This window comes from Anser cygnoides, chromosome 25 (assembly GCF_040182565.1).
Source record: "Anser cygnoides isolate HZ-2024a breed goose chromosome 25, Taihu_goose_T2T_genome, whole genome shotgun sequence".
Classification (NCBI taxonomy): domain Eukaryota; kingdom Metazoa; phylum Chordata; class Aves; order Anseriformes; family Anatidae; genus Anser; species Anser cygnoides.
The window spans coordinates 3,385,711-3,398,704 of record NC_089897.1 but is presented as its reverse complement, the minus strand read 5'-3'; the positions used below and the strand labels follow the sequence as shown (position 1 = coordinate 3,398,704).

Here is a 12,994-nt window from a genome sequence, read left to right as displayed (position 1 = left end):
CTGCCATGACCCTGCTGGCTGGCTGGGACGGACGCCACCGTGCTAAAGGCAGCGGGATGGGGTGACGTGGGGAGGCAGGTTCCCCCAAAACCTGGGCAAAAATCAGCACGGAGGTGGAAAAAACACAGCCAAGGCCGAGCAGAGGCTCACTACAGCGCGCAGGCGAAGCACAAGACAGGGCTGCTCCCAGAATCTCTCTTTCTAAACCCAAATAATCCCTGGGAGATAAGAGGGGACAGAACCCCTCTGAGAGCCGATACTGGAGGCGATGCCACCCCCAAGCCCTGTTTGTTGGGGTTTTATTAATTTTTTTGCATGGGCAGCAAGCAGCAGCGCTGCTGGCGGGGAGCTGCGGGGCAGCCCCCAGTTTTTAGGAGGCTCCACGATCCCTGCAAACTCCACGCTGAATTTTATTCGAGCTGGCAAATGACTGGTGGCAGAAGGTGGCTTGTGCCAGCGCCGGGGAGGGGACAGGAGCCCGGCTGGCACGGCTGCCACCGAGCCCCCAGCAACCGGGGCCACGGGGGGCCCGGCCGCGCGCCCCGCTCCGCATCTCAGGGGGGAATTTAATTCACTTCCCGCTGGCTCCCTCACTTTGTTGTGCTCTGAAGCACGAAATTACAAGATTTACAGGAAAAAATGACATGGCCTTACAATCGCACACGGGGGCCTCCCCGGCTGCCCCCCTTCCCTCCCTCCCCGCCGCCCGGCAGCGATCCCAAGCAAAGCCCAAATCGGGCTCGGCCGCGGACCAAAGGATGCTGTGGACGTGGTGCGCACGGGGAGCCCCGAAAATGTCATACCAGGGGAAGATCAAAGGTAAAAGGCTCTCAGGAGCCGATAGTTGGGAAGAAATTAGGGCACCCTCGGTATCTGCAGTCATTACGCTCCCCCCCCCAAGGCAGGAGGAACAGCCCCAGGTGCCCCCCGTGGGGGGTAAGCACAGAGGGTGTCGCCCAGTCTGTCCTTCTGGCTCAAAACACGAGAAAGCAGAGGGAAGAAAGTCTTCTCCCCTAAAAGCAGATGTGCTTTCACCTCCTGGGTCTACCAACTGGAGAAAAAATGATTTTTCTTAAATTGTATCCTGCTGCATGGTGTTATTCAAGAGTCATTAGCACGTTACCCGTAATTAGGAACGAATGGGTTGTGTCAAATTCATCATGCTCCTGGATGGCTCCCTTTGATCAGCAAATTATCCCATAAAAAAAGTTTGTAATGTCTCAGACACTTACGTCAAGAGCTGATGCTGGCTGGCTTTGCCCTCCTCAAGAGCAGCAGGGCTCGGGACCGAGGAGGAGGATGAGGATGGTGACCCTGCCCCACGGAGGGGCACGTTGCACATCTCACACCGAGAGCCCCCAGACCCAGCAGATGCCTGGGGCAGGAAGGATTTGAACCTCAAATTTTGGATTTTGCTCGTTTCATTATTTTAGCTTTTTGCCTTCCTCTTTCCAAGCACGAAAAACTCCATTGCACAGTTTTGGACGAGGTTTCACCAGCGTCTCGATACATTCTGCACTATTGCTCTAATGAGGCAGCACTACGGCACAGGACCCGTAATAAAACAACCTGTAGCTACCCTGGTTTCTACACAAGTATTTTTAAAGGTGACCACGAACCCGAGAAGTACCCGGACAAGCTGTCAGCATGCTGGAGGAAGCCTCCCCCAAATTCAGCGCTCCCATCTCCGTCCACTTTTGGTGCTGCCCCATCCGCGAGCTGCTTTGCAGCTGAGCTCCCGGGCACCACGAAAGGCTAAAAGAAGCAGGAGGGGTAAATAAAACACGCCTCGGATGTGCCCACGGAGGGGATGCCCCCAGCCCCGTGATGCATGGAGGTGGAGGCTGCACCAGCCGGCACGGAGAGGCTGCTTTTGGCTACCTCCCTCCCGACAAGGATCACAAAATTCACTTTTTCCCCCGGGGAAACAAAGTTAGCATCAGGCCCAGGTGACGGAGGAGGCAGGGAGAGAAGAGCACGGCTCACCAGCACTGGTTGGGATGCCTGAATTCCACTTCAGCCCCTGCGTTATCCCCTTGTCCTTTATCTTCCACCTTTTACTCCATGCAAGCTGCCAGCACTGAGCCTCTCCAAGGTCATCACCACTTGCTCCAAGGGAGAAGAAGCAGGTGAAGAGCTTCCAAAGTTTGGCAAGGACGGAGACACCCCCGGGTCTAAAAGCACCACGAGCACTCCTCAGAAACCAGAGAGAGCAATGGAAAAATCTCGTCCGGGGTATTTTGAACCTCCCTTGCCCCAGCAGGTATTTGGTTTCGCAGCTTTGCCGGTGCGGGGACGCCGCAGCTGCCGGAGCCAAAAGCGCAGCCACTGCTCCCTGCCCAGCCCAGGGTGGGACCCGCCACCCAAAAATAGCGGAGGGATTTTCCACCTGGACGGGATCAAAGCTTCGCACGGGGTTTTAACCTCCAGCGCATTAAAAACCGCCCTAAAAATTACACCAACCCCAGGATTTTGCGAGGAAGGGGGGCAGAGCACCGGCAGCCTGTATCTTCTCTTTTCCCTCCGCTCCTTTTGGAAGATAAAAAGAGGTCGGGAAGGGATGAAAAAATTAAAAAAGACTTTTTACACTAACCTCATAAAAATGACATCGTCGCATTCCAGAATTAGAGCCATTAAAACAACACACACACAGATATTTTTAGCTGGATATTAACGGTAAATGATGCCATATTGAAAAGCACTTCCACCCGGCCCAGCCCCGGTCTGGCTTAACCAGAACCAAATGGCTCGAAGAGATCAGAATTAACAAAATGACACAATTCTTCACAGGGAGAGAAGAAAAAAAAAAAAAAAATGAAAAAAAGAAAAAAAAAGGCCTTTTTGCAACCAGCTCCGTGCCTCTCTCCCGGCCCCAGCTGTTCTCCCTTTCGCGGCACACACTAATACTTCTGGACTTTATTCCTCCACTCTTGACTCTTCAATCCTCCCAGGCGAGGGGTTAAACCCATTTCCACTAATGAAGAACACAAGGAACAAGCTCCTGACAATCCCACCCCTCCCTCCGCCCCACAAAAAAGCAGAAAAAAAAAAAAAGGAAGAAAAAAAAAAAAGAACCCAAACCCTCCTACATTCGTACTCAGTAAAATATGAAATACGGATCGAGGAACCTAATAGAGAGATGAGTTTCCCTTAAGTGCTCCGGTCTCGTTTTTATCTTAAATACCCTAATAATAGCGGATTACACAATATATTTGAGATGTGATCACATGTTTTATGGAACGGTATCTTTCCTATCGCGGCAAAGTGCCTCTCCTCCCCCCATCCACACCCTCTCAAACTGCAGAAAAAGTCCGATTTGCTTCTTTTAAAAGCCTTATTTTTGTTTAATAACTTACCATTGATTTTACATGTGTCTGCAATAAACTGTAAATATATATTTTTTTACTTTCTGCCTAATAAAAAAAACCCAGAACAATGCTGGAGTAGCTGGGTTTTCCAGATGGCTCCTTTTCCGTAGGACTGCAAGTTGGGAAGCGCTACCGTGCAGGCCTGCACAGTCGGATTTTAGGGTGGAATTTAAAAAAAAACAAACAAAAACCACACAAACACACCCCAGCGCAGGGGAAACCTGAGCCAGGCGCCCTTTTCCTCAGCACCCTGCGGCGTCGCCGGGTCCCACCGCGGCCCGGTCCCGCGCAAGGTGTCCCGAGTTTGTGAGGCCTCCGTTTTCCTCGGGGGCACCGGGGAGGCTCTGAATGTCCCTATTTAATAGCGGGGGGGGCCCAAACCCACCCCCTCACCCCCACTTTGGGCAGCAAACACTCGCAAATAAATCCAGGCGGCGACGGCCGAGCGAGGTGCAACGAACGCGCGGGGGACACCGGGTTTTTTGCAGCCATCTGGGGACACCCCCACACCCCAAAAGCCCCAACCCGTCGGGATTTGGCTCAATGCGTCAGCCCCACGCATCGCCCACCAACGGGGGTCCCCATATACCCGTGATCCCCCCCCGAAACCCCCATCCTGAAGCCGGGCCCGGTCGGTGCCGTGCCCCCCGCTTCCTGCCCGGCGAGGATTACCGGGGAGGAGGCCGGGGCCGGCCCCCACCTTACAAAACCCATTAATGCGCCCGGGCGGCGGGCGCTTTGGAGGCCGGGTGCGGGATGTCGGCTCGCTGGAGGTCTCCTGGCCGTTCCCACAGCAACGGCGGTGGGAGATGCCGGGGGGGCCGGGCAGCCCTCCCATGCCCCCGGCCGACCTCTCCCCTCCGCCAGCCCCGGCACAATGCGAGCCCTGCGTCCTATTCAAGCTTTTCAGCCCGGGGCCCCCTCCATTGAAATCCAGGGATTTAACCCCAACGCCGAGTCCCTCGAGGCTGGGGGGAGAGAGTGTGAGGGGGGGGGCGACGCGCGGCCGCTCGAGGAGCTGGGGAGTAAAGGGGGGGGGCTGGAATTGCTGCCGGGGGGACAGACGGACAGCGGAGAGCTGGGATGGGGGGACGGACACACGTGGCAGCCTGCTTCAGGAGGGCACAAAACAGCCCCAGAAGGTCCCGAGCACCCCACGATTTGCAAATCCCCCTCCTAAAAAGTTCCTCTCCTGCCCACGCGCATCCAGGCAGCCTCCACAGGGACTTATTTTAATCCCAAACCCCTGGGGTTTGCTCTTCCACCCGTAGAAGACGTGGTGGCACCGCACAAAGGGTCCAGCACCCACCCACGGGAGCCAGGTGCCCATGGACCTCAGGCACCAAAGGTCCAAGCCGCCCCTCCTTGCACCAGGAGGTACAAAACTGGCCCCAAAACCCATGGGCAGAGCACGAGCCCCCCTTGGGGACCGCCCCATCCAAGCAAACCCTTGAGCTTTAAGCCACCGGTGGCTCCCCGAGCTCAGGCGGGGGCACTCGGGTGGGTTTCTGCCCCTCCCAGCCCCCAAAAAGCTCCGGAGCGTTCACACAATTAACTAAGGAAAAGCAGCACGAGGAGACGTTTCGGGAGCCGGGCCGGGGGAGATGTCAGACAGGAGCACCCAAGGGTGCAGGAGCGCCGGGGGCGAATGCTGGATGCTCCCGCGGATGGTGTAAGGCCTCCATAAAGCACCTAATTGTGCAAAACTCTCTGTACGGGGCCATTTATTCCTGACCCCAGCTGCCGCTCAGCCCCGCGCCCTGGAGCATGAAGATTGATGGTCCTCGGGATGCTCCCCCCCCCCCCCCCGGCCCCGAGGTGCTGTCATTGCGGATGTCATTTGGGTTTGGAAGTTCACCAAACCCTCTCCCTTAATAAGTCCACGTGCCAGCGACTTTCCCAGGGTAATTACAGCGGGAGCCCCAAGGAGAAGACACAAAACGAAGCCCAGGCGCTGGGCAGGGCAGGGTCCGGGGGCTGAGCTGGGAGAAAACCCACAAGGATTTGGGGACGCAGCACCAGGGCAGCCACGGGGACAAGCCAAAAGCACCAGCACCCCACAGAAAACCCTTTTTCCCTTTCCTACACTGCTTTGCCAGCGTGCCACCCGCTCACATTGCCTCGGCCACATAGGAACAAGTGTCCCCAATTCCTCCTGGCTCCAGCAAAGGGAAATTCGGGGCCGTCCCCCGCGCGGGGAGGGGAGCGCGGCGGCGCGTTCGGCAGGGGTGACTTGCAGAAGCATTACACGCATGATTACCCTTCAGATCAGGGGAACAGGGGCTTAACTGCGTGAGAAACGGCTGTTATTCAGGTAATGGATTTACAGCACTCACTACTAAAGTATCAGACACAGCAATTTTTTACAGCTTTCACGCTGGAATTTATGGCTCAGGGAGGCGATCTCCATACGAGGCAGGGATCATTGCCTTATTTAGTATCCGAGGAGGAAAATTTATGTTTTCGCCCAAGTTTGTTTTGAAAGGTAACCTGCAGGCACGCACACGCAGCCCCCTTCCCCGCGGGCGCGCAGGGACGCGGGCAGAGCACCGGGTGCCCCGGGGGACACGCACCAAGAGGGCTCCTTCGAGGTGCACACGTGTGTGTGCAAGGACAGAGCTCATGCACACAACTGTCACGCGTGTTTTAGGCTGTCACTCGTGTTTTAGGCTGTCACTCGTGTTTTAGGCTGTCACTCGTGTTTTAAACCACACATGCAAAGTTAATTCTTCATCTTAATGCACTATGAGCCCCAAAAACTGGGGGAGCACCTCTGCTCGCCCACCCGGATGCGCGAATGCTGCTCAGATCAAAACCTGCCCTTGCTTTTGCCATCAACGGGTCTTCATCTTGTCCCCAAAGCCCTCCTGCACCACACCAAGGGGGCTGGAGTGTGCTGACCCCACCAGGACAGGCAGGACCTGCTGCTCCCCCCACCCCAAAACGCAGCCACCTGCAGCAGGGACAGCCAGGACCCCACCTCCAGCACCTGCACCCCTCGACAAGGATGGGCGCAGAGAGACCACGGCTGGTGCAACCAGCCCTGGGGACACGGGGAGGGTGAAAACTAGCACTGCCCCAACCCTAAATACTCAGAGAAGCCTGCGATAGGTGGTCTAGAGAGGTTGTGGAGGCTTCTCCTTGGAGATCTTCAAACGCTGCTTGGACGTGGTGCTGGGCACTCTGCTTGGGGTGGCCCTGGTGGCACAGGGGGTGGGGACCAGGTGGACCCAGAGGTCCCTGAACCGTTCCCATACTGTGGGACCAGCTCATGGAGGCACCATAGCACGCCGGGGCATCCGTCCTACCTGCTGCTGCTGGAAGTGCAGGAGCTCCACCGGGCTCATCTCTCCGTTGGCCTCCCCGCTGGCGGCTCCTTCTCTCCCCCCGCCGCCCCCGCCGCCATCGGGCTGGTTGGTGAGGCTGCTGACCCCGTTCTGGCCGGAGGGAGTGGAGCGTATCGTCTCCGAGGCGGATTCAACCATCATGACTTGCTAGCAGGACCTGAGGAGCGAGGAGGGAGAAAAGTCGAGGCTGAGAAGAGAGGCCAAGCCCCCCGCCGGCACCCCCACTTCCAAACCCAGTGCCTGCTTCGTGGTCGGGCTACGCCCAGTTTTAGCTGAGGTCACTGCACTCCAAAAAAATAAAAATAATTTAAAAAAAAGGGGGAAAAAAGAAAAAAAAGCTTTTGGAAAATCAAACATAGGGTGGGTGGGTGCGGGCAGTGGCGCGAGCTGTCCCCAAGGTGCTGCCAGCACACCCCGTCCCCTGGGGAACCGCTGTGCTTTTTGGCTTTTCCCCTGCCTGACGGATACCCTGGAAGCTGAGAATTTTTCACAGAACCACAAATTACGAAATGTTTCGCTTGGAGACGACAAAGGCGGCAAAGTTGCAGAGTTTCGATGCAGCTGAAGACCAAGCACATGGAGCTGGCACTGCGTGTTTCGCCCTGAAAACCTCGACGATCTCCACGAAGCCCCCGCGGAGCATCTCAGCTCCGGCACCCAGCACCCTCCTTCCCTGCTCCAGCCCCTGGCAGCAGCATCTGCATCTCTCGAGCTTCGTTTCCCCCAAGCACAGGCTCTTGGAAGGCACACCACTTTTCTGCATCCAGGGCTTTTATCCCTGACCACCGTCCCGTTACGCAGGGCAGAGGATCAGGGTGCTGCGCCCCACTCCAGCCATCTCAGGGACCGGCCAGGGCTCGGTTTCCCCAGCACGAGCACCCGAAGCACCGCACGGAGCCGGGGGGGCACCAGCAGGAGCTGGAGCAGCCGCAGGCTGAGGAATTTGGTGGTGCTGGCACGTCACGGCCAGCTGCACAAGCACCGGGCGCTCGCCGCCGAGCATCCCGCGGAGCTGCTTTGTAAAGGAGCGCAGCCCGGCTAGGGGAGGGACTCCCGAGGAGTTGCAGGGAGCGGTTTCGGAGAGACCTCGGTTGGGTTTAATTAGCGGGTAAGTCGTTAGCTGTAAAGCTCAGGGTCCCCCTGTGCAAAGCACAGGACCCCGGCAGGGTCCCCTCCTGTGAAAGCCGCGCGCATCCTCGTGTCCCCCCTGGGCTCTGCGCAGGAGCAGTGCGGGGACGCTGCAGGACTTGGGGATGGGATCCACCTGCGGGAGTGTCGGGTCCAGAGGGAAGGAAAAGCCCCAGGACTTGGGAATGGGGAGCACCCCCAGCCCCAGCCCACAGAATTTAACCCCCCGGCTCCCCAGGGCCACATCCAGCCCCGAGCAGCTCGGAGCAGACGGGAGGCAGGGTGCTGGGTCTCTCCCTCCCTCCCGACACACGTTTTGCCCTGCAGAAGGGCAGAGGACGCCGTTTTACCCCCACTTTTCTCTCCTCTTTCCCCACATCAGAACCAAAACGGCGTCGACCACCACCGCGCAGAGCCGGCCCGCGACTTCGAAACAGGAGTGGAATAAATAAAGCAAGAGGGACGGGGAGAAGGAACACCATTTCTCCCTTTTTTCTTCTCTTTTTCCCCCCTTCTTCCCCCACCCCGCCCCAAAAGACAGAAAGACAAACCGCGAACAACATAATTGCTGAAATGTGGCGTGTAATAATAGCTATTCAGAAGCTGATCATTCATATTAAACAGGGTGAAGCAAGCTTCTCATTTGCATGTTTGAGATTATATGCATTTCAAAAGTCATTTCCGCAGGGTATATGACTGACATTAATTCCCATGCGGAGCTGCTGGCTCCCTCCCGCAGCCCGCGCGCCGCAAGCACGCGCGTGTGCACGTTGCACGGGGACGCACCGGCAGCCCCGGGAGAGCTCAAGGTTAACGGGATTACGGCGTTTTAGCTGCCTCTGAAGGGCAGGGCGAAGGAAGGGATGCTCGCCTGCAGGTGCTGAGTTAGGAGCGAAAAAGCTGGAAGAGACGGAGCCCCCGTTTCCCCCGATATTGCCCCAAATTCCTCCCTCCCAGCCCCACGGGGCTTTCAGCCCTGTTAGCAAAGGTCTCAGGCGCCCAGAAGGGAAGGGAGCCCTTGAAGGCAAGAAAACACCTTTTGCCCTTGAAAACCACGTTTGCTCGCTGGCCCCTTAACGCCCCTCAAGAGCCTTTAGAAAAAACAGATTTTGGTTTTGTAACTTTTCTCGCTTTCCTTCAGAAAAGCCCCAGCTCCGAAGGCGCGCAGCCCCGCAGGGAAAAAGCAAAGCGGCGACAGGGCCTGTCCAGGAGTCACAAGGTATCACCACGGCCAAAAAACTCAGCAGGATTCAAAAAAAAAAAAAAAAAAAGGGGGATTTGACTTTTATATGGAGAACAAGAATATCCAGAGTTACAACAGGAAGTATTAAAAAAGGAAAAAAAAAAAAAAAAAAAGAAGAAAAAAGTTTTGGAAAGGATATAAACTTTCCTGGCTTCGGGGCATAAATTGAAGCCTAACTATTGGGAATTAGGAGGAAATCTCTTCCCATCGAGGAGCCGGAGCCGGGGGCTTGCTTCGCCTTCCCCCAGCAGGGCCAGGATGCTGCAGCAGATGCAGCAGAGCCGGGCGAATCCCGCAGCCAGCGCCGGTCCCTTTCCAAGTCTAGTAAACTCGCCTTCCCGCTCGCAAACCCTACCGGGACGCTGGTGTGTTTGGGTTCCCAGCGCTGCGAGGGAAGTCATAAAAGAAAGCAATAATAATAATAATGAAAATATTTCCATTCACATAAAACTTTTACAAAACCTTAAAGGAAAAAAAAAAAATATGTATGTATATAATGAAGCCAAGGGCTGCGGCGCTGCGGTGCCGCCGTGAATTAGGAAGGAGCAGGCGCTGGGCTCCGTAAGTGCTCCGGCACATGTGCGTCCCCGCGCGCGGACGGAGGTCTGTGCAGCATCACAGCGCCGGCTTTTCATCTATTTTAGTTTGCCCCAGACAGCCAATATTTTAGGGATTCTCCCTCACGCCGGGATCCAGAGGGTCTAATCGGGATCAGACCTTCCCCCAGGCACGAAGGCATGGCCCCTGGCCAGATCGTCCCCGCCGGCAGATCCGACAGCCAGATAAAGTACAAAATGATGGTTTTACTTAAAAGGGGAGGGGAGGGGACCCCTCTAATGGCAATGAGCAACAGAAGCTGCGCAAATGGATCGCTAATTACCATCGCAGCCTCAAAACCATTTCACTGAATGAGCACTCTTCCTTTTTTTTTTCCCTTTTACTTAAGTGCGCACCTTTCGCAGGACAAAGAAAGGGAGGGGGAATTGCAAATAAAGAATCCCCCAGCCTTTAGCAGTACCATATGGTGACGAGGGTATATTAATTACGGTCGCCTTTTAATTAACAATTGCTTAATCCGAGCAGCAACATTTCCTTGACATCCCCTGACTTGCCGCTAACCTGTAAAGCGCGCGCGCCACGCCAAGTCATCAATTCAGTTTTATTGACCACCCCCCCCCCCCAAAAACAGGCAGGATACCAGGGCTTTCCAATTAACACCTCTGCACTCTCTAATTAGCACAGTTAACAGCCTGATGGATGCTCACAGCTTCCCCGGGAGGGCAGGCACAGACCAGGGGGTTTGCTGTCGGATGGGGTGCACATGTGGCCGTCCCGTGGGCGCCTGCGCGCCGCGACACGAAGCGTTCGGGACCCTCGGCGGACAGGGGAGGACGAACCTGGAGGCTGGCTTGGGGCGAAGGCTTGCTCTGAAGGACATGGGATCCCATGCACGGGGCTCGCAGGTCTTTATAAGGGACGAGGCATCTGCCCCGGAGGAGTTTTGGGGCACCCCGACCCACCCGCCGCGGTGATGCTGATTTCTCCTCCGCCCAACTCAGCGCAACGGATGCAAACACAAATAGCGCTGCTTAGTCCCCGGGACACACAAAAGCAGGTACATCCCAGGCCGCAAGCTCCTAAGAAGCCCGAACACCTATTTTAGCTGCTTCTCCTATTTTTAAACACCCTTATTACAGAGGTCCTCGGGGGCTCCGTAACTTTGCGCCGCCCTTCGCGGGCTGCGCGCGGCCGTGCTCGTGCTGCTGCCACCCCAAACCAGAGCCCGGCACGGGCGGGGAAACGAAGGGCACAGCCCCCGATAGGTTCTAAAAGCCCAAACCGAAGCAGGGCAAGAGCAGAGGTGGGCAAGGAATTATTCCCACGGGGCCGAGGGAAGTTACGGCGCGGTATTTCTGGCAGCAGCCGAGCCACGCAGCAAAGGGGGGGACACACGAGCACAGAGAGGGCCAAAAGCAGTCGCCTCCGGAGCATCCGATGGAGATGAATCAGGCCTAGGCACTGCACGCGTTCCCCCCGCAGCTGGTCCTTTGCCTCAGTTTCTCCTGATGCAAACCAAGGCGCACCCCAGCTGGGAACAGCCGCCCAGGAGCAGCTGGAAATGGGAAAATGCTCCCTGTGCCCAGCATGGCCCCGCTGCGGGACCGCGTTGTGCCAGCGCAGAACAAGCCGATGACACCAGACACTTGCAAGCAAACCCCAACCACGCTTCTCCGGAGACTTTTTTCCGCCCCTCTCTCCACCCCCCCAGCCCCAAACTGATCTCCCCAACCCTTTTTTCCAGCTCCATCCTCGCCAAGCTGCAGAGACGAGGACGGGGGCACCCCACGGCACCGCAGCTCGCCGCCAACCTCTCCCACGGGCACCGGCAGCACGAATCAAGCAAATCCCTCAAAAGCTGGGCAGCAGTGGGGGTGGATCCAGGACCTCCAGGAATCCGGATAAACCGAGACCTTTGGGAATCCCGCGCCGCGGCGGGATGCTCCCCGTGCTGCTAGGAGCAGGCGCGCGCACATGAGGCTGGGGCGCAGGCAGCGGATCTGCTCCGAGCCGTGGGAAGTTGAGCAACTTGCCTGGCCGGATCCGGCACCGAGCAAGGCTCGGGGAAGTGGCTGGCTAATCTTAAAAGGCTTTGGCTCCGCGAGGAGAAGCAGCAGCCGGGATTGCTCGGAGAATGGCTTTTTACCCTTTAATTAACACATAAACACATGGAAATGTGGAAAGGGGATTAAAATACAAGTCTAGGGGAGCTAAAATGAATCTAAAGCATTACTGTAAATTAGAAGAGATTTAAGGAACCAAGGATTGGCTAAGCCCAGGCACCGCTTTAATGGGATCACACCTCTGGGCTCTTTCATCTCCCACTTTCATCTTGCTCCCAGCAACTTTCCTGGGCAGGACCGCGAGCTCTGGGCGCAGCTGCCTGCCCGCAGCTCTCCCCGGGGCCACCCCAAAGCCTCCCTCACCCCAGCTGGGTTCACGAGCACCCCAGGGCCATCAGGCAGCAGCAGGCATTTGCCGCTACTTGGAAATCCAGCGAGAACAACCCGGGAGGGGATTGCCTCCTCCCCGAAAAGCTGGCTCGCCCTACTCACAGTATATCTGGAAAGCTGAACGTCACCACCAAGAAAAGTCCCTAGGAGAGCGCTGGACATGGTGCAGCTCCTGCTCAGCTCCAAAATATCTCCCTCCGAGCAAGCTTCTCTCTCCAGACCTCGCTCCAGCAGCGCTGAGGATGCTCCAACAGCACCAAGGATGCTCCGGCAGCACCGAGGACGCTCCACGAGCATCAAGGATGTCCCGGCTGCTGCAAACCCCATGGGTGATTCTCCTCGGGACCCCAGCCCGCTCCCACCTACGGCAGCACCCAGGGTGGGCAGCGGCCCCGGCTGCTCCCCGCCGAGCTCCGGGACGGCCGAAACCCCTCTGGTGGGGCCGGGCACGCGCCGGGGCCGCGGCTCCATCCTGCGCTTCCCTCCGCTGCGCTCTTGAAAAGATTAAAAAAAAAAAAAAAAAGAGAGAGCCCCACTCCATCTCATTAAGAAAGTAAACACAAGAGCCGTCTAAGTGTCTAATTAAGCTTCTAATTAGTCCCTGCTTGTTACTAATGCAAATTAGATTACGCCGCTTAACTACAGCATGTCCACAACACCCTTGTTAATTGCGGCCTTTTGAAATTAAATTACTCCCTAATTAGCATATCAAAGCCATTGATTCGGAGCCAGGAAAGATGAGGGCAGGAGGAAGCCGAACGCCAAGTTTTGTTAATCAGGGACGTCTAATTAAATAGTGACGTGGCGCACGGGGGCTCCAGTCTCGCTGCTCGGGAGCCGCACGTGGGGGTCCCGGGGGAGCCCGAGCGGGGCAGCGCCCAGGGAGCTGCCGGCACC

General features: G+C 56.7%; 1 protein-coding gene across 10 annotated transcripts in view; it reads right to left on the bottom strand.

Annotated features, from left to right (window-relative positions):
- Nucleotides 1-12,994, bottom strand: part of FOXP4 (forkhead box P4) — a 62,919-nt gene that overhangs the window by 35,249 nt on the left and 14,676 nt on the right. For all 10 annotated transcript variants that reach the window (XM_066982880.1, XM_066982886.1, XM_066982887.1 and 7 more), the window contains one exon: nt 6,677-6,872. In XM_066982880.1, coding sequence (XP_066838981.1) covers nt 6,677-6,856 — 180 coding nt within the window. In that variant the 5' untranslated portion in view covers nt 6,857-6,872. The remainder of the gene's footprint in view (nt 1-6,676; nt 6,873-12,994) is intronic.